Raw genomic sequence first — 23,611 nt, 5'->3', positions numbered from 1 at the left:
GATTTTTGTGTTGAAAAAACTATTATACGTTGAAATAATGGTGGACCTACTACAACAACATGACAAAACCAACACTACATCCATAACCATGGTGAAAAAGAAACTAGCTAGACATGCATACATTTCTTTTTTCCTTTTTTGCACTCGTCAATCTGATCCCTACCTTATGCATTGAGCATAACACACATGGGAGATTTTTATTTAGTGTGTGTGTGTGTGAATAGATTCGTGTAGAAAACAAGGAATTTCTTTTGGAGGAAAAGCAAGAAGTTCCCGTTTTATGTGGTAGATTGGTCGAGAACTTCAAGCCCGCTAATTATAGCCCATGCCAGCTAGTAGTTTTGATGGGCTGTCTAAAAGAAAATCCCACTTTTTGGATCAAGCCAGTCTCAGAGCCTTAGGCCTTTTTGTTCTGGCCCTGTAGTCAATCACTAATCACCAGAAAGCAATGCAGCAGCAGCAGGCCACCCTGCCACATAGCCACCTGCATGTCGTCGGAGGAAGCCACATCATAAGCTCTTCTAGCTCAAGCCACAAACGTGTCAGAGCCTTAGATACCTAAAACAGTAGTATAACTCTGGCCCCATTCAACAATATTTATCTACCTCCTTCATGCATCTTTATTTGAAGTACCAAGCCCTGCTGATTCAAACTTTGATTCTATGGATAGGCTTAGGAGATGTACTATCTCGATTATTTTTTTGCTCTTCATGATGTCTGACATTGCTCATGCTCAACAGGGCCCCGTAGAGAATGCACAGAGACCAAATATTTTTTCTAAGATATTTGGGAGCTTGTTTACATTCTCAGCAAATTCTCCAGCAACTACTAGTGCTAGTACTGGTACAAGTTTCTGGGAAAACGTCAAAACCCTGTTCAATCAAGCTCAAGCCTCTATCTTTCCTCCAAATCTTGAGTAAGTTATTTAATCTCTCAAGTTGTTACATCAATCCATTTTCTTTTGACAATATATAATTTCCAAATGGTTTAATATTATATATGATTTGTTCATTTTTTTGGCTGGGATTATAGTTTTAGATGGAGTGATGAGGCTGTGGGTCATGGAGGTGGTACTGGAACTGGAGAGAAAATGAAAGAAGGTGCTGCGAAGAGTGTGGAGAAGGGCAAAGCAACAGTGGAGAATTCAGCAAGAACAGCTGCAAGAGTAGCAAGTGAAACTGTGCAAAAGATAAAGGAGAAGGTCAAGAGAAGCCTGTCTGATCACAAGACAGGGACATAGACTCATGATGAGCTTTGATCAATCTACCTGGGCTCATCGCGACTACTTTTCCTGCCTGTATATATACAAATCCTCTTTCATTGCATTTACATACGATGCATCTACGTTTCATTTTTAGATATTGCGTTGTGCTATGGATTCTAGTTTGTGATCCAATATTGATTGATGAATTTCATTTCTTTCCAGTTAGCAGAATTAGTGTTTTGGATAATTTTTCATGATCAAAATACATGAATCCCAGGCTTTAAGGTAATGTTAAACACCAAGGTAAACCGGTCTGGGTGAGATGATATGGATATGGCTAATAGGAGGTCAGGATTTTTTAAATTAAAATTAATTTATTTTTATTTTATTTACAATTATTTCAGTTTCAGAGTTTTAATTCGTGGGCTTAAAAGAATTATTTTTTTGATGAGCGAGCGAGGATAAATATGAAAATTAGATCTAGCATGTAGATATTATTAAAAAAAGAAAAGCTTAATCCAGGATATTCAATTTTTCTTTTCTTTTGTTTTTTCGGTAAAAAAGAATAGCTTATTAATTTTTTCTATCTTGATTATTTTTCTGCATCTGGTGCTTGGAAGATGCCTCCCGAAGTCCTTGTGATTGAAAGTCAACAAAACAATAGAATATAAGCTTATTCTTTAGACAAATAATAGAGTCCATCAAACCGAGAAAGAGTGTTAGGGATTTTAATCTCTTACACGAAATAAAAATATATATTAAATCTCCTTAAAAAAATTATTGTGCATGGAGATATAAATTACTATATATTACCCTTTTAGCTTAAAAGTACCATCTATTTAAAATAAACAACTATTTCATGTACATGATTTATATAAATAAATCAAATTATTAATTTATTTATTAACATGATAGATCTCGCAATTATTGTTACTAGTTATTGGTAATTGCGCTACACTGTTGATCTGTATCATTTTTCCAGTAAAATATTTCAGCATTGCAGACATGTTTTAGTTTTGACCAACTAAATAAGTTGGTTTTATTTGAATCATATTGAAAAAAAAAATACAATAATGACAAACAAAAAAATATACACGTGCACGCGCGCGTGCGCGCACATATATATATAAAAACAATCAATAAGGATAAAAAATAAAACAATAGTTGTTAACTTTGATTAAAAGGTGAAATTAAAAAAAAACTTTTATAAAAGAATTTAAAAAAAAAAACTTATAATAATAAGGATCAAATTGAAAATATCAACACATGATCAAAACAACTTTAACATGTTGAAATTTTCACTTGATTTTTCACATAAAAAATTTGTAAATATAAATTGAAAATTTTATTCACTTATCAAGTTAAATAAATCACTAATCATTATGTAAATAAATAAAAAAAGTAATCAGTTATAAATAAAAACATAAATGAAAAAATTAAGATACAATGTAGACAAAAACATTTAACATTGCAACACATATCATTTACGTGGTTGTGTCTAGTGAATTTGTTTATAAAGATCAATTTGCAATAGAGATTGACACATTCATAAAAATTATCGAACAAAATAAAAGTAAAATAAAAAATACTATACAAGCACATATTAAAAATATTAAAAAAAAATAATTTATATAAAATATACAAAACAAATTACAGATGAATCATACTAACTTCTAAAAAAACTAAACAGGTATAATTAAAAAATAATATCTATTAAAAAAAGGCTAAAAATCATAGAGATGGGGTATTGATTAAAATTTAAAAATTACTTGAAAAAACACGTATAAAAAATCCATTAATATAAAAAAAATTGATAAAAGAAGGAATGAGGCCAGACGTTGTTAGGCCTAACAAGTGAAGCCCAACGTCTGGCCTAATCAAGAAAAGGCCCAACCCATGTGCGTGAGCCTTTGTTTTGTTTTAAATAATAATGAGGTAGATGATGCATTTCTTTGAAAAGAAATAGACATTCCGTTGTTTGAAAAATTTAAAATCCGGCTATTAGCTTGGCTAGAAAAATAAGGTTATTTGTTTTTTGACTCAAAAATCTATTTTGATCCAAAACACATAGAAAACACTCCAAGAATCTTGTTAAACTAATTCATAGTCTAAAAAAACACAAAAAACCGGTCCAAAATCCTAAATCAACCCGAAACAAAAAATATTCCCATACTTAGATATATATTTTTTAGGTTTTTTCAAGGCAAAAGAACACCTAATCATAACCCCCTTTATCAGATTGAACTATTTAACATGAAAATTGATAATTTTTGGCAGCCTAAATCTTTCCAACATCAATTTTTTTTCTCTAGGTCAGAATTTGAAAACACACTCTCTTTCCTGAAAAATAAAATAAAATTTAATATCAAAATATATGTTTTGAAAATTACAGGTCTTGCTAACAAATAGCTTACAAGAATAAGAAATGTAGATGAACTTTTTAAACCAATTACATATTTACTAACTATAAATACATATATTTTTATTTTAGTGCTCTATCTTTCAACTCAATCTTTACCCTAAAAAAACATGCAATTGAACTCTAATTTGGGCTAAAAAAGGATTAATCATGTAAAAGAAAAGTTTAAGGATTAAAATGAAAATTTTAAAACAAATGCATTACTCTAATCCATGATAATACGTGAGATGGTGAGCATGAATTGGATGAACAGTAATGCCTTTTAGAGTTATACTGTAATTAAGCAGAAGACATCATGAGTCTGAATCTGAGTTTTTCAATAGAAGTGAAGGACCAAAATCCTTGTTGGTGTATAAAAAAATAAATACACAAAGCTTGACAAAACCCAAGATTCAATATAGGCATACTACATTTTCACCCTTATAGTTTCACCAATATTCCATATTTACCTCTAATTTTCAAAAGTCCCGAAATTATCCTTACATTTCTCATATAGCTCCTATTTTCCCTGTAAAATCCCTGCACATGCTAATATTTCGCCAAATATACATGGAAGAACAGTCTTTAATCAATATTCCAAAATTATCCTTATATTTATCGGAAACTTCTATTTTTTCCCATCAAATCCCTACATATGTTAATAATAGTTCACAAAAAATTGAGAATATAAAAGGAAAAAAAATCAAAAACCAAATTGGGAACACAAGCTATTCAATAATCAAGGGGACCATTGAAACCTTGTGGAAACTAAATAAAAGGGTCATTGAGAAATTTCAAAATATACACACATAAGTGAAACGCGGATTAATTTTACAGGACCAAAATGAAGTTTAGCAGAACAGAAACGTGTCACTATCCGAGAAAATACCGACAAAAACTCCCCATCTCCATCGGCATCCATATATGTCCAGTCCACCCCCTCCCTTCTCTCCCTCTCTCTCTCCGGTACTTTATCCATAACCAAAATCTTACAAGACAATTTCTTGCCTATTACCGAAAACACAGGAAATAAAACGACCTCGATGGCTCGCTCTCTCTCTGTTTCTCTCACAAAAACATACTACCTAACATCGTCACCATCACCAACGAGATGTTCTTCTCGTTTACTTACTCTCAGAGCCCAATCAAACGTTCCCAACAGGAACAACCAATCAGAATCTGATGATTCTTCTTCTTCATCATCCACGGACCCTTTGCTTAGAAAGCTAGAAGATGCAATCCATGGGATCATTGTGCGCCGTGCTGCGCCTGATTGGCTCCCTTTCTTGCCTGGATCTTCTTATTGGGTCCCACCTCCTAGATCTGCATCTGGCTCTCTTGGGATTGCTCACCTTGTTGAGAAATTGGCTAATCCTTTGTCTGATGAGGAGTCCCTTTCTACCTCTACTGTTAGAGGATGGCCCTCCTCTGATTATTTTGTTAAAGGTAATTTCTTTTCTTTTTTTTTTCTCATATAAGGTTTTGTGATGTGGGTTTTGTTCAAAATTATCGATTGCTCAGTTGGTTGTGGTTAGTTTGGTTATGGGTGTATGCAAAATTGAGTCCTTTTATGTTAAATTGATTGAATTATTGTTTGTTGTTGCTTACTGGAGATGGTTTTACCCATCAAATATGAGATAATGCTACTGTGGCTTTATGTTGGATCTGGATGATTGTGTTTTGTGGGAAATGAGTGCTTTTAAAATTTCTTTTGTTTCCTTGTTAAAATGATTGCCAAGTTTCAGAGGAGATGCAGAAGAAGAAATTTTGATATTTCGAGTGTTTCACTTCTAAATCTGATATTTTGGTAATGTGAAAGGTTCTGGGTTACTTTAGATGTTGTCGATTTACACTGCTTTGAAAATGAGCATCTTTTCTTGCATTCCCTTTGCATATATCGAGGAAGCTATATAGATATTTGGGAAAAAAATGAATTCATGTTATCTTTGAATCATCTATAAAGTCAACCTGGTTCCTTGTCAATTGGGGCATTTCTCATAATAAAGTCAGTAAAACTGATGTATTTGGATTACTACTGTACTAGGTTTTGCAGAAGAATAATTTTTGTTTATGTGCTCCATTGCCGATTACACTATTGTTTTTTCTCTAATTACAGGTGCATCTTCACAACTGGTGGAGGTAAAGTTGAATTCAAAGAAAGTAGAGGCAGATACTACCACAAGTAACACGTCTCAATCTGAGGATGAGGAAGGATAGGTCATATTCCTTAGAAAATTAGCTTCGGGGCAAGTTTATTTATTGTTGAACAAACAAGCCTTTTCACAAACTAAAATGGGAATTTTCAAATCTTGTTGCTTTTATTGACTGCTTATTTGCTATGTGTAGGCTTATCCAAACATGTGAATTTCATGTAGAATCAAGAAAAGAGAACCAAGCGAAACTCCAACTGAATCACAATTTGATCAACTAGAGCTGTTCGGATGTGACTTGGTGAAGTAGCAATAAGTTTAGTTATTCCTGAATGAATTATGCCTAGAACTTTATTATTCACAAATGTATTTTGTAGTCAATAACATTACTTACAATTATGTTGTTTGTGATGCCCTTTCTATTTTGCTGGATATGTTTTTTTTTAGTTCAATTGCATGCTTTTGTACATATGTTTTAAGCTAATAATACGGTGATCTTACTCTCCCTCTCCCTCTCACTCTCACTCTCTAGATTTAATGTATTACTAGCTAATTTTGGCACTTTACTGCTAATATTGAATTTCTTTTTATTTATTACCTGTACATGGACAAGAAGAAAAAGGTGTAATCAAGCAATCAAACAGCTAGCATTCACTTATTCCCTCTCTCCTCTCCCACTTGGTTTCTGATTGTTGTGCTTATGCTTCATGTTTTGTGGATATCTCTTTACTTCATGGTCCTGGCAATTCTTGGTGTCTCTGCTATCGAAGACTGCTTGGTATACCAGTACTGTGGCTTCTCAACCAAATGCTCATGCTTCATGAGGTCTTTGTAGTTGCTCTCAATCCCTATGTGCCGTTGGAGGTGCTAGAGCTGCTGTCATACTGCCCCCTGTCTTTGTCACTTATACTTCAAAATCTTTATATCTTTATTGTCACTCAAACTTCAAATTTTTGTATCATTATTTATGGCAGTGCTAATATGGATGCTCTTTGATATTTGATTCAAGAAAAATGTGATTCAAATCCTGTGAGTGCTTGTTTATTGGATATGGATATGCTATTGACTGAATATGGTAATGGATCTTTATTGCTATGTCCGTGATGATATTTCATTAATGACATTTTATCACTTGATGTAATTTCAATGACTTGCGTGCCATATGGTTGGGTCTGCAGCTGCAGCTCATTTTTCCTCTCAGTGCTGTTGTTTTTGGTGCAGTGAAGGTTCTTTGTGTTCTGTGATGGTTGGATGTCTCCGGATATGTCCAGTGCTGCAACGCTGTTTCTACCGTGCTTTGTTTCAGATTGGTTGATTACGGGTTGGATTGTTATCCCTCTATTGCAGCAAGGATGTGCTATCCATGACCTTATTATTGACATCTATTATTATGGGTTTGAAATAGGCTACTGATGTGGAGAAATTTAACACGACATGGTCTTCTCTTGTTGCTGCTAAGGAAAAAAGATGTGATGATCTTGCCGCTGAAAATAAAATTTTGAAGAATGCAATATCGACAATTAAGAGCTGAGGTAAAATCACTCCTGAAACATTTTTTTTATGCGAAATATAGTTACCAAACTCATAATAAATACTGAAGTATTTGTTAATTAGAAAAGGAATAATTAAGTACCATACATATATAATGTATATGTTAATAATGCATGCCTGCATTATTATAAATATTTTTGTTTCTGACAATCTTTTCATGTTTATAATGTGGTAAAATGTTGATGAAAGGACGAGACTAACATATGTTCATGTTGCATCAAAGCACTGCTAATCTTAATGTCATACTGTTTGGGAATGGCCTAGCAGTTGCTTTGGTACCGGCACTTGCACCAAATACTTTGTGCTGCTGCAATAGCATCTATGGAACCAAACTCGATCAATCAAACCCTTTAGCCAATACTGGGGGTGGTTCAATGCTCACGGCATTCCTCCATTTAATTATATGCTGCCCCATCACGACTTTTTCAATAACATCAACCCAACATGTCCAACAACTGGTGGTGTTGTAGCAGGAGCTGGAGCTGACAATAGGATGTAGTGGCATTGGCATCTGCTGCTGCTGGCAGGGTTGTTGTATTTAGTTTTATTGCTTTAGCAGTTTTCACTGATTTTCAGTCTTTGAAATTTTTCACATGACATGAACCTCAACTAGTAACTGGTTGTGTTTTATATGATTACAACTTATATTAATTCTTACTTCTTAGTATTTAGTATGATATTTGACGATCAAAGGATTCTCCAGTTCTAGTCATTCTCATTCGAGTTCTGATTAAGTTGTCTTGAAGTTCTTCCATTGCAAAGCACAAATATATATATACTAGCTGTTTATTTTATGGTAAATTAGGTTCTGATGAAGAAGGCAATTATGTACAATCACCAACAGAGCAGCAAATCCCACGGGTGCAATTAATTAAGCTTTCATATTAATTCCAATTGCTTAATTTTCATCATCCATGATATTGCGTCTCTTTGCCAACGTTTATCATCACATGCTGCTGCTGCTCTTATGATCATCCAATGCAATTTGAATTTTTCTTGTTTTTTGATAGAAAAAACATAGACAAGACAAGATACTAGCTCTCTTCTTTTCAACAAGAATCAAAAGGGTTTCTCAACATGAAATGCTTTGGCCAGCCTCGATGCTTTTTTCTATATGAAATGTGTAAATAGCAAAAGATGGCACCTCCAACTTTTTTCATGGCCGCAAGCAAAGCTTTTTCTATCAACAACATATATTGCTCGTGGCAGCATTGTAGGCCTCATTGTGGACCTGCTCAGCTTAATGCAGAAGTTTCATGTACAATTAGTGAACTTGAAACATAAATTGATTATAACATATACATATAGCGATTCTCAAGGAAACAAGATCCAATACTTGTTAATCGTTAAACCGGAGGCTTTCTAGTAAAAACCTCCAATTTTTATTAAGCTCTGCCCTCGGAAACAATGAGAGGGTAGACTGAAAGAATTACTACAATCCCTTTTAAATCTTATTACTGTTTGAAATATGGGGCTGGGGACAACTTAAATTTCTATTTCTTTATGAGATAATTTTTATGATGTTATGGAATAACGGCTTTCAACAAGCATCATGGACAACCCAGTCCATATAAATGGTCCATGCCCTCTTTTGCAGTCACCAACTTGGAGCAAGCATTGACTTCAGCTGTGACACAGGAAAAGAAGGAAGAAATTAAAAGACAAGTTAAATTTAGTATCATCCTTGTTGCTAACAGCAGCATGTAGCATCATGTTGGCTCGTTCCAGCAGAGTCGATTCCCCACATGCACCTAAACTCGTACCCTTTCCTCTTCAAGGCCAGGCGCCATTTGCAGGTATAACCCTTACCAGGCCTCTTGCCATCGGGAATCAGACCAGAATGCAAGGCATCTTTTCAGAGTGTACACAGTTGTGTTTCTAATACTACTGGATTGCTTCAAGCTTCAATCGCTTCATACTTCAGTATATGGCAACGTTATTGGAGGTTGTTGCTCAACTTATTATGGAGCCCACAACCATTGCTAGCTGTAATCTATCCTAGGGATCCCCACTTTCCTAAGAAAGTCCATAGACATTGTCTTATGCAGAGAAAAATTAGGAGAGTCGACTGCATCTCAAAGAGTTGGATCAATGCTGCTGATGGGAATTTCTAAATGGATGCTTCTTCTCAAAGTCGGCAGACAACAGCTGATATGTTAGTGAAAACTAGCACAGTACTGGTACTTCAAAACCATGTTATTCCGAAGTTCAAAGGTTTTTCTATTTTTCTGGTGAAAGTTCTGAAGTTTATGTTTTTACAGTGCAATAATCCTCATCGCCATTCCGTTAATTAGCTGTGGGTTTTCACAGTTCGATTATGTACATAGCAATATTGTTATACTACTAAACTCAAAACTGTAAGCTCTCTTCCTGCTAAGTTCACGCATTCTCTATGGACAAACAAGAGTAAGCATAACCTTGCTGACAAAACATATGAAAATGTTTTTGTAAATCAATAAATTTTAACATATAAAACTCAAGAAGCTGATGATCGAGTACACAACAAGAGTCAAAACGCATACATGTATAGAAATATACAAGACAAACCACACCTTTTGTGGTTGTGTAGTTTGATTGAGAAAAGATCATCTTCGGGCATGGGTTTCTAAAAATTCAAATGCCAAGTTAAAAAATGAGATACAACACAGAATTGTAAGACCTTGAAACAGTAGTATGAAAAATTTCAACATACACGCTATGGAGTGATGCATAAATTCATGCAGACCAGATCAACACCAGGCACAGGATAGCAAGACCTGAAAAAAAAATTGAGCAATTCAAGAAAAGAGCTCCATTGATGCATAAATTCGCATCGCAGCTGTGCATTAGTGTAAGCATCCAAGATTAACAATGGTCTGGTAACAATACTAAAAAAGTACAAAAAGGAATATGTAGACATTTATTCTTAGATCAAATCTATAATCAAGATATTTGATCTTTACAGCAAGGAAGATGACCAAGCAATTGAAAAAGTGATCGGCATAAAAAGCAAATAGAAGTTGAAATTACTTACAGAGTACACAGAAGTCAAGAGAATTCAAGACTAATAAAGACCCAACATTCTTAGCTCCGAGACATGACTGGCTCCAAGTTCAGGGACATCCTTGCTAGCTTCTCTGTCTTCCACCACATATTCCTAACATTATGAAAGGTCCCAATGTCATGAAACTTGCCGATAGGCAAATTAAAACATAGAGAAAATCACAGGGTCCAGAAATACAAAGTACAAAAAATCCACAAATATATAATTACCCAAAAATATTTTCCACCGGGGAAAAACACTTGAAGAAAATGAACCACTAAAATATAACTATGAAGAATTTTTAGCAACTGTTTTCTAGTTAAATTCTACCTTATAGCAGCTAGTTTTAGAAACTCTAAATGCTTTAAGGATGAGATACCAAACCTTTGTAAGTTCTTGTTTGGCAAGAACATGATAGTGGCGCTCATTGATCCTTTGTCCACATATTATAGCAATGAAGAAACCATAGAGCAAACCCACCAAAACAATCGCTAAAACTACATAAAAATAATGAAGTAAAAATCAGCAATAACAAGAGAGAGCATAAAATTCTCACGAAAATGGTTCTTGACCTGAAGATGCCACCAGTCATACCAGCCATAGTATAGAATCCATAGGGATGCTCTTCATAGCCAAACATTTCCCTTAGTTCCTCCCCATAGAACTTGTACACCAGCACACCCAAGAATGCAACAATCTGTTCAGAACATCAATTTATTAATTTTTTAAGAAAGAAAAACAAATCTAATGATAAAACAAAATTTGGCCAGTTATCTCATCAAATCAATCCCTTATGTGCAGTAGGTAAACGCACACGGGAAACTAAGCTGCTATGAAAATGGATCCTTTAAAGTGTTTCAAACAAAAAGGGAAGAGAATAAAGTTTACCAGCTCATATTTACCCTCCATATCTGTTCATATTGTTCTTCGGTAGAATATCAATGCAAATTTCCAAACAAAGACAACCTTGGGTCAACTATGCAAGAGTGCGCATGCAATCACACACATAATTATGCATGCGAATGTGTGAGTACAAATGCATATTTTTTTTTTATCAGCTAGGATTCTTTTCATCAAACCTACTTATGTCTTCTTGGTTTCACACCAACAAATATTTCAATTTCGATAGCTGCAGTGACATTCAGTACCAAACCCCACTAAAGAAACGAACAAATAATAATGACAGCTGCATGGAAAGCATTTCCATAGGGCATTGGTAATACTGCCAACAATTTCAGAGAGCACTTTGTAGTGTATGCTATCGCAGAACATCATGTCAATTATAGCCAGACATACTTTTCAATTAGTTACCTACTCCAAAATATACAAGAAGAAAAAAAGGAAGAAACTTACTGATAAAACCCACAACAGTGATATGTAATCAACATCCATATTATATTACCAAATTAAATTAATATGAAAAGAATGGTGGCCGTACCAGCTGAACTACTACAAAAATAAATGCATGGTCCCTAGCAACAAGGAACTGAAATTTCAATCTCAACCACCATCGATCAGCTGGGACATTTGCCCGCAATACAAACATTGCTCTGCATTCTGTACAGTGAGCAAATGCAAAGCCCTCCTGAAAATGAATTCGAAGAATTATCATTGAATAAAGACATAAACTTACCATTATCACATGCATACATGTACTCAATGCAAGAAAGATCTAAAGGTTCAATATGATTTTCCCAAGTCTCAAAGTTCCACGCTCATCACTCTGCAAATGAGGAAACATGGATGCCAGAGAGAAACGAACATTTACCTTAGTTGATCTCCAATTATCAAGACATGACCTATGGACATACTTCTGAGTGCCTTTGCAATGACATGGTGCAATCAAGTCTTCCCCTGAAATGAATTAGCACAGGCTTCAGCTGCATTAATATAAAAAGAAAAACCAATTTACAGTCACACCTCACACACATAATAATTAAGAAATGAAAAAAGCGTGCCCAGCACAGTAAATAGGTAACACCTTCATTATCCAGGCATATACGGCACTGTGGATGGTCTGGATTCACCAGATGGCAAGTTTCATCAATCTGAATACTCTCTAAATCATCAACATGAATTTCACAATCCCTTCCTAAAGATTTAATTTCAAGAGAGGACGGTGATTCTTCTTCTGAGTGCTGCGAAATGTTAGAATGGGATAAGATCGGTTCACTTTCTGAAATATCTTCCTTGCGACTATCATTTGATACCAATTGCATTGCGAATAATATTGGATCAGGATCGAATTTTCAACGTCATTGCCATACCTGCAACATGCACAGAACATCTCAGCAGAAACTACGCAGCCTGCAAGCAAATTAAAAACCGGATAAGGTTACATAACACAACATCATGCGATAAATGCCAAGTCAATGATGACAAGGAAGACAGTCATCAACATCAAATATCCAAATCTCATGGTATACACAGCAAGAAAATAATCTTATACTAAAAAAGAACCCTATCCAAACTTTCCATCAACACACATTAAAAGTGCATATATACAACAAAATTTTAATCAAATCTCTAAACATATATTCTAGACAATTAATTGCTCATAATTTTTCATTCTGCAAAAAAGTGCTGTATAGCAGACAGTGAGCTAAAGATTATACACGCAAAAAACATCATGTAGTTTTCATTAGACCAATGGATTGCAGATTGCAGAAAAAGGTTGAAGTTAGCTCAAATTTTGCACATACTCACAGAAATGAATAAATTCAGTAATAATTCAACACCAAATGATCAACCTTTACGCTATCAAGACAAAAAGATTTCAATCTTTACACAAAAATCATTCGTAAAACAATAGAAGACATAGAATTTTGAAAAAAAAAAGAGAGAGAATGCAAAGATGGGTCTTACCTGATATTTAGAAAAACATATCTGCATTCATTTGAGAGTTTGAAAAGATTAGAGATCTTTTTGTTTTTAGGGTTTTCTTGTATATTGTCAAGTCAGCGCTGAGAGAAACAGAGAGAGAGAGAGAGAGAGAGAGAGGCAGAGAGTAGGAAAAAAAGTAATAAAAAACATGGAAGACAAGACCGTAAGCTTTGAACTTAACAAAATTATAGTTTGATAAAAACAGGTACTTGAATCATTATTAGCCTCTCGTGATTATTAGCTATGATAAAGTTACAGCATTCTTTTGCAATGGTGCATGACATGAGGCCAATTGCTAGAGTCCATGTCATCGAAAGAACCAGGGTGTGTTTACGTGCTGTGCTGTAATTGGTCTGTGATGTGTGTTTCATGTAGGGAAAGAGTTTGTTCGTTGACAAAAACAAGGAAGAAACCTCCCCCAGAGAGAGGAATTTGGAGGGACACGATTTATGTTTATCTGACTAAGTTCTGGATCTAATATTTTACATCATTCAATTCAACAACTAAATAAAAAAATCTATTCGAATATGTCCTTTCGCTTTGTTTTTATTAATACTTGTCACTTTAATAAATTAACAAAAACGATTAAATATTCCATTTAAATTTTATCTTTTATGGGCAGTGATAAAAAAAACCCAGCAATGCCCGGGTCTAGCGATAACCAGCCGACTCAAGACCTAATTGATTTGGTTTTAAAATAATAAAAGAAAAAATTGACTTAATCTAAACCGTTCAAAATTCTAATTTGATCCATAACTTGAGTAGAATACTGTAAAGATCTTATTGGTTTTATTTTTTTTAAAAAAATATTGATGAAAATAACATTATTTTTATCCATTAAAAAAAAAAGGTTTTTTGAGGTTTCCCTCCTGATCTATGATCTATGATCTAATTTTTTTTTTAAAATTGATTATAAATTAAATTTTAAAAATATGATAAATTTTAGTATTTATATTAAATTACCGATCATGCCTTTTTTTTTCCAATGGAGGTGTTACTATCTTTATTTTTTTTCATATTTAAACAGAGAATTAATGAAAATTTTACCATTTATAAACAGTATTTAAATCCCAGAAGCTTAAATATTTTTTTCTTAATTGAGTCCTTGGTATATTGATTTTCTCAACTGCATTCCCTCTCTAAAGGCATCATATTTTTTTTAAAAAAAATGTTAAATTCTCTTCAAAATCACATATTTTATCAAAGAAAACATTATATTGTTTTCTAAATATAGCATTATCATTCACAATTTTGTTTTTCATTTCAAACAATAGTGCAATTTTAGATACTCTTCTACTTCCCTCTCTGTTTTTTTTTTTAAAAAAAAAACTTTAAATGCTCCAAAAGTCCATGCCATTAAAAAGAAATAATGAATAAAAATTCCTCCATTTAATATGATTAAATGAAAAAGATGTAGGTGTGTTTGGAAATAGCTTATATTTTTAAAGTATATTTTATTTGGAAATGTATTAAAATAATTTTTATTTATTTTTTAAAAATTATTTTTAATATCAAACAATTAAAAACATACAATTTTTTTTTAAAAAAAAAATCGAAGATTTGCGAAGGTACAGTTTAATTGCAGCACCAAATACTTTTTTAATGGCTTGGCTTGCGAGATGAGTTTATCAATAAAAAAAATACAATAATGAAGTTAATGTAAGTTAGAGAGAGAGAGAGAGAGAGAGAGAGAGAGAGAGAGAGAGAGAGAGAGAGAGAACTTAATTGCCAGCAGGAATGCTTAACTTCTTAGGATCCTCTCGTGTTTTTCTTTTCTTAATCTTATGTTTTTATTCACTAAAATAAATGCCACTTGTTCTGTAAATCAGGTTATGAGTTGATAGGTTTCAGATTGGGTAGACCGGCATGAGTTGACTCAAGACAATTCGAAACCATGTTGTTTTAAGGTTTTTTTTTTTTTTTGAAAAAATTTAATGTCATCGTTTTGAAATATCTTAAAATAAAAACCATATCGAGTTTCATGTAGATTTTAATTGTATCAAACAGATTGAGCAGCCATTGAAAGAGCTATTAATGGTAGCTCCTCCATGCACCACTGACGATAAAGCATATAACAGCAAGCTAGATACGGTCTGGAACTCTGGATAGACCCCCGTACGTTTGAAACTGCGGTATCGATGAAAAGCAACCAGCATTAATGGTGCTTTTGATTTTAAACCGCTGTTTAGAACGCGATATTTACCACCCGTAAAACCCTCAATTAAGATTTAAGGAGGGTAGGTTTAGCTGACAAGTTAACCCAGGAGGCCTAGACCGTTAGGTCTGTCTATACTTTCTATCTGCATCTCAAACAAAAACTCCCGGGAAAGTACATCTAACAGATTCTTCGTTAATCTTTTTAAGGACTCGGAGATAGAGAGGTGGGGAGGAAGAAGTCGAGAGATTAACTCTTCATTTATGGGGTGTGATTATGATTCTCCATCATCTTCACCACCATCACCTCTTCCCATAAGCATTGGAGCTGGAAATCACAAGTACAATTTCTCCTGCTCCCCCTCTCCTTCACCGCCCTTTTCCCCTCCTCTTTCTAGCCACACATCTTCTGAAAACCTCCATCCCTTGCTTCAAAAGCTGGCTAGTCCTAAACGGGTGCCTTCAGCATTTTCGTTGGATCGGCCGGATCCTGATGCGCTGGATTCTAAGAGTTCTTGCCTTGAAGACTTGTGAGCATATTTCTTGGTTCATCTAATCTGACAATCTCCCAATCTACTTGCTAAATAAATATATTTTACTTAATTCAAGCATATACAACTGCCTTTAACTTCATTTCTGCTGCTAATCTTTTTTATTTTTATTTTTTTTTTCTTGCTTCATTCTTTCGTAGTGCTATCTTGCACGACATTCAAAGAAATGAATCTCTCTCTGTTTCCTCATTCATTTTGGGATAACCTAAACTTGCACCGTACTTTATAGAAACAATAACAAAAAGAAAAGGAAATTCATGTCGAATCGACCCTGCACACCCCCATTAGATTTGGTCGAGCTTCCCTGGACCTTTTTGAGTTTTGACTGGTAGGTTTTTTCCCTTTCCTTTCGGTTTAAATACATGGACCAACCAGTCAAAAGCAGGAAAATGTGAACCAAAGACAGTGGAATCTGCCCATTCTTGACTGTCAGGAAAATTGCAACGGTAATTCAACCGTAGGCAACATTACCAATATAATATATACTATTTTTGCCTCCCAATGAAGTCCAATCAGCATCTCATGATTTAGATTAATACAGCTCACCAAGAGTAGAAGAAATTCAGGATAGAGGAGGATGGAACATGATATTTTTCCCATCATGGGAAAGGAGGAAAAGAGGGATCTCTGACTATATTTTAGTTCAAGAAAGCCGGGGGGGTGTTGTTTGCAACTAATTTACTCTCTATTCAATGCAGGCTAGAATGGTTTGTGCAGAGATGCTGTGGCTTCTGTTCCAAGCTTGTTTAAGCCCATCTTCACATTCCTACAACCTCTTCTTCTCCACCGTTGTCCCGAAGAACCAGATGCAATTATTTCTATTAACTGCATTCGAAACCCTGAAGCACCATTTTACTGAGCAAAACAGGTGCATAGATACAGTTATAACAAAAATTCTCATAGAAACCAGCCCCGAGCCACAGCTTTTTTCTTCTCTATTCTCAACTTACATATCACAACGAACAAGAGACGGGCTATATGGTGTCAACCTTAGCTCTCTCATTTTCAGTCTTGTGCAATGGCAGTACATAGTTTGACGGTTGTGACTTTCATTCAAACATGTAATATTAACACGACTCTCGAATCCCATGGAAGAGAGAATTGACCATCATGGCAAGATGGTTAAATTTAGAGTGCCGGACAGAGTGCTGTAAATATAAAAGCGGACTGGTTTGGTTGTGCAATAAAATACAATCACCATTGATGTGAAACATTGACTAGATAGACAGCGTAACACAGCTTTCTAACAGCAGAACTCAACTGGTAAATGAACTCTTTAAGATACGTGCTCTATCAACTAATGAAACAATAAGACACACTGAATACACACCATAATTACCAATGGATACACATGCTTTCAACATAAATTTTGATAACCATTGCCTCATTGGCATGTATGCAAGATATTTCATCAGGAAAAAGAAATGATGAATATTACAGTGCTATTTCATGGTTACTGCTGATTTTGCTGTCTCTGTTGAGCAAAATTGGGATGGTTCTGAGATGCATTCTGAAGCGCTGCCATGCTTGACTGTAAATTCTGAGCATTTGGTTGCATATTACCAAACGCACCTTGAGAGCCAAGCTGCTGCTGCTGCTGCTGTATGGGCATCATACCACCAGGATTGGATACTCCCATATTATACACTGCAAGCAAAGGCCGCAAAATGAACTTTAGCCTCATGTATTAAGATTCTAATAAACACAAGACAAGCACAATTGCTTCTTTTTTTTCTGTGTGCGCGTGCCAAAATGAACACAATGCAGCCACTGCCCTGCATGGGACTGATAAGGAAAGCAGAAGAGAACTCCCCATTCCAACAAGGGAGAAAAAACAAAATGATAAAAGGGATGAATTACAGAAGAAAGAAAGAAAAAGAGCAGAAAATAACTGCAAGTTCATTAACCAAGCATGACTGTAAGGTGAAAAAAAATACAGAACAGGTTCATACTCTGATCATTAAGAACCGTGGAAGCAAGACTCCTCTGGGGATTGTTACCAGCTAATCCAAACTGTGTAGTGAATTCAACAAGAAGAAATAAATTGTAACATCATCTAACTTTCTATTATTCAGTACAGAAATGAATGACCCATTTGACCCATCATTTAAAAGCAAATCATAAATATCAAACTACATGCACATGCAGTTAACATGAAGATGGTGCTGGAACATCTGTCTGGCACCAAATCAAGCCCCCCGTTTATGACTTCAGGTCACCATGTTATTAGTTGTATCATATCTGATGAGAGATATTGGGTAAACTCTGGTGGACTAGGAACCCAAGATGCACTAATGAAATTTAGAAGCCAATCTTCCCTCCTTTCCCCTCTCCACGTTTCCCTTTAAGCAAAAGGAAACAGAAAATATAAATTTGCAAAGCACACAGAAAGCTTACCTGCATTCGTGACACAGGTGGCTGTGATGACATCGTGGAAGACATGTTTGGAATCTGAGGCAAACAAAACATCACAAGTTTAAGATGGATCAAAAGGGGAAGTGATCTTAAAAAGATAAATAACTCAATTAAAAAGAGAGAAAAGAAACACGATACAAAAATCTGGCACGTACAAACAAAACATTCATTATGCATTTATGAGCAGAAGAATGGCCATGCATCTTAAAAGACATAAAGCAGTTTAAAAGATAGACAAAATAAGGGTAGTAAGAAATACAAACATGCACGCAAGAAAATTATGAAGGTGTACTCAAGTTGATAAACAAAAAAGCAATAAAAGTGAAATAATGAAATTGAGGTCTCATTGAAATACTGCAATTCAGCAGTGCAGGACACCAGTGACCTCAAAGAAGGATCCAGTATTTAAACTCTTAGAATCAATATCAACTACATATATTCGTAACAAATACAATTAAATTACATGTACATTCATAGTCAATTATTGGTACCAGCTATAGAGAGAAAGACTAGCATCCATTTTTTTTTTTTAAAAGAACAATTATATGTCTATAGATATCACAAGAGTAGCTTTGATAGCAAGATAGGGTAAAGCTAAATGAAATCAAATGACACCACAAACTGAAATCGAATGGTGTTTTCTAATACTGGTACATGTCATAGCATGTGTAATATGCAACCTGATCACTTAACAAGAAATATAGATGGATTGCACAAGACTAGAAATAATCAACATATCTGACCATCTGGGTGTTTTGTGCTCCCTGACCAGTATTGAACAATGAAGTATTAGCAGCGCTAGAAAACTGGCTTAAATGACGATTTAACTGACTTCCTTGATTGAGTTGGCTTTGACCCATGCCATGCTGAACATGTCCAGAGGATAGCTGCCTACTCTGAAATTGCTGGTGGCCCATTGGCTGAGAATACTGCATCTGATGTTGCCCATGTAACTGGTGAGACATTAAATTTAGCCAAGAAATTATTTCTAAAATAAGAAAAAGTAAAGCATAGAACAAATGCACATAAAACTCCCTTTTTGCACTGGTCAAGCAACTTTCATATCAGTGTATTAAAATCAATAAAGTTGACACACAACTGAGATCTATGTAGCTTGCTCTCTGATAATATTTTATCACCCCAAACTTTCACAAAACCCTCTTGATTGTAACACAGAAGGAAAGCAAACGTACAGGAGAAAGCTTAAAATTGAAATTTCAGAGACATACATCTCTCTAGTAGCATATTAGAATTTCTGATCACGAGGAACAACTTCAAGAGTGATGCCCATGAGCCCAAAATGTGAATTATATTTCTTAGATATAATTCACACAACTTGAGAGTGAAACACATAGAGCCAGACTTGAGAAATTGGTAGAGATGCAAGAGGCTTTTGCAATGAAATAACAAACTATGTGTATTGAGAGTAGGTGAGGTGGCTTATGTTTGTCTCTTAACATTTTTCACTTCGCAAAACCTGCATTCTTGTTAGCTTAACCTGTACTTTGTAGATAGAAGAAAACCAAATGCCAAAATGAAAGTTTAAGACAAAAGGCTTGAAAGGCACATAAACGTTCGGACATACGCTGTAAGGGGAGAAGAAACAGATAAAGAAAACAATCAAAACATGGTGGGCCAAATTAGCAATGATGACAAAGAAGCTAATATAAGGTTACCGGCTGAAACTTCTGCTGACCATGGCTCTGTAAATCATGCATCTGTGACATTTGGTTCTGCACAACAAAAAATTGTTAGATAAGTAGTGCGACTCGTATTGGTATGAAAATATAATTATCAAAAATAATTTGTGTCACTGGCTAATAACTCAAAGATATGATCTAAGAGAACTAGTAATAAGAATGATAATTATAAGGAAATGGACAGAAAACATACTGGGACCAAATCTTCAAAGAAGTTGGACAACAGATATATAGTAGTTCTAGGCAGTGAAACAGAAAGTTCAGTTCAATTAAAGTATTTTGTTGCCTCCACAAAGTTTCAGAAAAGCTACAAAAATGCAAGGATTCATTTTGATTCAACTCAAAACTAAAGATGATCTTTTACCCAATAATGATTCTTAGACATACATAGAGACACGGGCAGATTTCGAAGGGTATAAGAATATGAATCTTCTAAACTTTGAGACATGATTTCTTCATGAAAATTTAAAAATTCAAAGGTTGTGTCTGCATTTGAAAAATGCCATAAATGTTATGGTTTCATACACACAAAACACAAAGAAATAGAATTTGATTGTTAAGTCAGCCAATCATAAAAGATGAGATGACGAGAAAATTTCAAGAATCAGAAAAAACCAACACCTGTCCCAAAGCTTGCAAAGAAGATTGCCTCAGCTGTTGCTGAGCAAGCATCTGATGCTGAGGTAACTGCATCTGATGCTGAGGTAACTGCATCATCTTTTGCCTTTGCTGCTGCTGTTGCTGCTGTTGAACTTGTTGCTGAGGAGAAGGTGTGTTCATCATGTTCGTACCAGACCGAGGTGAATTGGCATATGGCAGTGGGGATGGTGTTGTGTGGTCAAATGAAGTAGCACTCGTGGCAGCAGAAGGAGATGCAGCTGATCTTCCATGAAGTGGTGTTCCAGTTGGCTGCAACAATACAAGTTCAGGAGATAAAAAATGGTACAACTTCAAATCCAAAAAGAAAAATCATATGAGCTCTCATACAATCGGGGCAACAGATCAAGGTTCTACTTCTTTCATCACAAAAGAATTTATGGTAAATAAAATTCATTTGATAGGATTGCTTTCCTAAAATTTGCTTAAAAACACCTATTTGGCTACTTAATTCCAATTTCACTTTCACATTGATGCATCCACAAGTCTACATCATACATTTCCAAACATCTCATATAACCATCCATCGAATAACCAAGAGTTTCAGTGAGATGGTAACAATTGGGACACAACAACCAAGCAAAGAGTGACCTTCCACCCCATAAAAAAATTCGGGCATGTCTACAACACAACCGACCACAAAAAATATGTTTGCACAGCTAAATAAAAAGGCAAGATGTACAAAAATGCATACATATATATAGAATTAAGAATGTGCCTTTAAGAAAGAACCATTGATTTAACCTGTAACAAAGACCCTTGGTTATTGATGCTATTTGAAATTGGCGGAGTATTCTTCATATACATCCCTGTAAGAGAATGTTCTCAGAGTCTCCTCCACAGCATTATTTTATCTCCAATATAAATTATAAGGAACAGCCACTTTTGCACACAAAGTGATGATTTAATACCAGAAGAATCAGAGAAGCTATGCATTCCATCGGACACAGCCAGCACATCCACCAAATGCACTGGAAGTGCAGATGTCATCTGTCTCTGGTCTCCAGTTACTCGTAGGCCTGCAAGCATTTAATGCAAATGATGGATGATAAGTTTCTCTGTAAGTACAAGAGTACAAATATGCTCTAGCCAAAAACAAGGAACAAGAGCTACTGAGAAATATGTGCATGAATACTCTCCAAGTACAAGAGTGCAAAATTTAAATGCTCAAGGAAAAAATGAGGAACAAGAGCTACAGACAAATATGTGCATGGATATTGGCAGTTGAGATTGTAACCTTCACCACCATTTACAGCAGCTCGGAGCAAGTTCTCTTGTTCTAGAATCTTAGCAGCCTGGGCCTTGTCCAAAGTTGGAAGAGTCGTGGGCCCTTGGCGGGTGCCAAACTGATATGCTTTACGAGTATCTGCTAATACTTTTTCAGCACCTTCACAGGCTGCTGCAATCATATCTATTCTAGCCTGCAAAATTAGAGAGCTATAAATCCCTGAATACAAAGAATCGATGATGATATACTGTATGCTGAATGAACTCTAACCCACCTTTAACTTCTCGATTTGTGAGGATATTGGCAAGCTTTGCATCCCCTGAAGCAAGTGCTCTCTCTTAGAATTGTCATCCATTTCCATCTCTGGCAGTAGTTTTGAGGATAACATAACTGGTAGTACTATACCACAGGATCAAAAACAAAGTTTTTCATGTTAAATTAAGCAATATATGCCATTTAATTCAACAAGGTTACTCGGCACAACCAAAAACCAAGCAAGAAAAGGAGAACTTCGTTACTGGTCATACTTGTAGCATTTTCAGCATTAACATTCTTTGGATGCACAACAAAAGCCTTCGAAACCTTCTTAATCTCATCCACAATGCTGAAAAGTTCAAGGTTCACCATGGAATACTGCCCCAAAATATCTTGCCTGGTGCACAGCACACAAGCATGCTCATTTTAACAAACTATAAATTTCAATGACTAATTAGAAAAATCAACACATTCTAATCAATGACCCATTTTCTCTCACTTGCAAACCTTTACTAATAAATTCCCATATTTTACCCATCAAACAATTCTCTAGACTGAAAAGCCGAAGCTTTGCCACAACCAAAACTATTAAATCAATAAACAAGGAAACCCATATAAAAAAAAGAGTAAATAAATAAAATGAGAAAGAATACGAGACCATTTAGGGGTGGTGTTGGTGCGAGCATAGGCGTCAAAGTCTTCAAGGATGCGAGTGAGGGCTTTGAAGAGGCTGATTGCTCGAGTCTTTACAGACTCCAAATTGAGCTGTTGTTGCACTGCGTGGTTCAGTCTCTCTGGCACCACCATCTGTTGTTGCTGTTGATTCTGAAGCTGTGATTGGTCTTGCATCACCCCTTCAATTGCTGCCATTCTTTCTTTCTTTCTTTCTGGCTTAGATGGCTTGGTGTTCTTTATTTATAACAAGAAGAAAGGAAGTGAACTTTGTTTATGGGCTTTAAAAAGTTTCCACCTTTGGGTTTATTTTATCAATTAATAGGCTCAAAGTTTTGAACTTTAAACCTAAACCAAATGGGTCTACAGACTCTAGACCCGACCCGAAAGGTGGAGGAGAGTGCATCCGTATCCACCTCTATTGAAATCAAAATCCGTCATATCTCTCTCTCTCTCAATATTTAAATTTAATTTTTTAGAGTGGCTTAAGATCCATTTGAAAATATGATAGTTTTTTTTTATGTTTTTTAAAAATATAATTATTAAAAAAATATTAATTAATATTTTTTTAAAAAAATATTTTTTTAATATATTTTTAAATAAATAATACTTAAAAAAACACTACTTATCAGAAAATTTTTCAAAATTATTATTATAAATAAAATTTGCTAGATTTTTTATAGGATGTTTGATGTGATAAATTTTTTTTTAAAAATGTTACTTACTTAAAGATATATTAAAATAATATTTTATTTATTTTTTAAAATTTAT

The 23,611-nt window shown here is 34.8% G+C and overlaps 4 protein-coding genes and 1 long non-coding RNA gene across 10 annotated transcripts; 3 read left to right on the top strand and 2 right to left on the bottom strand.

Annotated features, from left to right (window-relative positions):
• Nucleotides 1–360: 360 nt before the first annotated feature.
• On the top strand, nt 361–1,435 carry LOC133695704 (uncharacterized). Its single transcript, XM_062117632.1, has 2 exons — nt 361–916; nt 1,033–1,435. The coding sequence occupies exons 1-2, from the start codon at nt 663–665 to the stop codon at nt 1,238–1,240; spliced, it is 462 nt and encodes a 153-aa protein (XP_061973616.1). The 5' UTR covers nt 361–662; the 3' UTR covers nt 1,241–1,435.
• A 3,085-nt stretch (nt 1,436–4,520) lies between these two features.
• LOC133695831 (uncharacterized) lies at nt 4,521–6,257 on the top strand. Of its 2 annotated transcripts, none has more exons than XM_062117789.1 (3): nt 4,521–5,048; nt 5,719–5,819; nt 5,949–6,257. In XM_062117789.1, the coding sequence occupies exons 1-2, from the start codon at nt 4,646–4,648 to the stop codon at nt 5,817–5,819; spliced, it is 504 nt and encodes a 167-aa protein (XP_061973773.1). In that variant the 5' UTR covers nt 4,521–4,645; the 3' UTR covers nt 5,949–6,257. The 2 variants fall into 2 exon arrangements, with proteins under 2 accessions (XP_061973773.1, XP_061973772.1); XM_062117788.1 differs by having other exon boundaries at nt 5,719–5,848.
• Nucleotides 6,258–9,743: 3,486 nt separating this feature from the next.
• LOC133695830 (uncharacterized) lies at nt 9,744–13,393 on the bottom strand. Of its 4 annotated transcripts, XM_062117786.1 has the most exons (9): nt 13,191–13,389; nt 12,593–12,632; nt 12,307–12,463; nt 12,094–12,179; nt 11,764–11,910; nt 10,920–11,022; nt 10,710–10,822; nt 10,317–10,439; nt 9,744–10,059 (listed from the first exon to the last, which is right to left on the bottom strand). In XM_062117786.1, the coding sequence occupies exons 2-8, from the start codon at nt 12,599–12,601 to the stop codon at nt 10,347–10,349; spliced, it is 708 nt and encodes a 235-aa protein (XP_061973770.1). In that variant the 5' UTR covers nt 12,602–12,632; nt 13,191–13,389; the 3' UTR covers nt 9,744–10,059; nt 10,317–10,346. The 4 variants fall into 4 exon arrangements, with proteins under 4 accessions (XP_061973770.1, XP_061973768.1, XP_061973769.1 ...); XM_062117784.1 differs by having other exon boundaries at nt 12,307–12,632; XM_062117785.1 differs by lacking the exon at nt 12,593–12,632 and having other exon boundaries at nt 12,307–12,592.
• Nucleotides 13,394–15,753: 2,360 nt separating this feature from the next.
• LOC133697609 (uncharacterized) lies at nt 15,754–17,124 on the top strand. The gene is made up of 2 exons (XR_009842898.1): nt 15,754–15,892; nt 16,612–17,124. It is a non-coding gene; the product is annotated as an uncharacterized LOC133697609 (long non-coding RNA).
• On the bottom strand, nt 17,085–23,079 carry LOC133697608 (mediator of RNA polymerase II transcription subunit 8). Of its 2 annotated transcripts, none has more exons than XM_062120283.1 (12): nt 22,827–23,079; nt 22,441–22,565; nt 22,188–22,312; nt 21,923–22,106; nt 21,597–21,704; nt 21,430–21,494; nt 20,650–20,937; nt 20,005–20,061; nt 19,072–19,281; nt 18,311–18,364; nt 17,866–17,926; nt 17,085–17,560 (listed from the first exon to the last, which is right to left on the bottom strand). In XM_062120283.1, the coding sequence occupies exons 1-12, from the start codon at nt 23,036–23,038 to the stop codon at nt 17,367–17,369; spliced, it is 1,683 nt and encodes a 560-aa protein (XP_061976267.1). In that variant the 5' UTR covers nt 23,039–23,079; the 3' UTR covers nt 17,085–17,366. The 2 variants fall into 2 exon arrangements, with proteins under 2 accessions (XP_061976267.1, XP_061976268.1); XM_062120284.1 differs by having other exon boundaries at nt 19,072–19,263.
• Nucleotides 23,080–23,611: the final 532 nt, after the last annotated feature.

This window comes from Populus nigra, chromosome 6 (genome assembly GCF_951802175.1).
Source record: "Populus nigra chromosome 6, ddPopNigr1.1, whole genome shotgun sequence".
Classification (NCBI taxonomy): domain Eukaryota; kingdom Viridiplantae; phylum Streptophyta; class Magnoliopsida; order Malpighiales; family Salicaceae; genus Populus; species Populus nigra.
This window is presented reverse-complemented; position numbering and strand designations above follow the sequence as displayed.

What these genes read in the sequence shown, in the direction of transcription:
- LOC133695830 (XM_062117784.1), bottom strand. Translation starts at nt 12,544, where the DNA reads ATGCAATTGGTATCAAATGATAGTCGCAAGGAAGATATTTCAGAAAGT. An exon ending in TATATGCCTGGATAATGAAG is followed by an intron (nt 12,180 to 12,306) that starts GTGTTACCTATT and finishes AATTCATTTCAG; the next exon opens with GGGAAGACTTGATTGCACCA. An exon ending in TGGATTCTATACTATGGCTG is followed by an intron (nt 10,823 to 10,919) that starts GTATGACTGGTG and finishes ATTTTTATGTAG; the next exon opens with TTTTAGCGATTGTTTTGGTG.
- LOC133695831 (XM_062117789.1), top strand. Translation starts at nt 4,646, where the DNA reads ATGGCTCGCTCTCTCTCTGTTTCTCTCACAAAAACATACTACCTAACA. An exon ending in CTCTGATTATTTTGTTAAAG is followed by an intron (nt 5,049 to 5,718) that starts GTAATTTCTTTT and finishes CTCTAATTACAG; the next exon opens with GTGCATCTTCACAACTGGTG.
- LOC133695704 (XM_062117632.1), top strand. Translation starts at nt 663, where the DNA reads ATGGATAGGCTTAGGAGATGTACTATCTCGATTATTTTTTTGCTCTTC. An exon ending in ATCTTTCCTCCAAATCTTGA is followed by an intron (nt 917 to 1,032) that starts GTAAGTTATTTA and finishes CTGGGATTATAG; the next exon opens with TTTTAGATGGAGTGATGAGG.
- LOC133697608 (XM_062120283.1), bottom strand. Translation starts at nt 23,038, where the DNA reads ATGGCAGCAATTGAAGGGGTGATGCAAGACCAATCACAGCTTCAGAAT. An exon ending in TAGCTTCTCTGATTCTTCTG is followed by an intron (nt 21,495 to 21,596) that starts GTATTAAATCAT and finishes ATTCTCTTACAG; the next exon opens with GGATGTATATGAAGAATACT. An exon ending in CTTTGCAAGCTTTGGGACAG is followed by an intron (nt 20,062 to 20,649) that starts GTGTTGGTTTTT and finishes TTTGTTGTGCAG; the next exon opens with AACCAAATGTCACAGATGCA.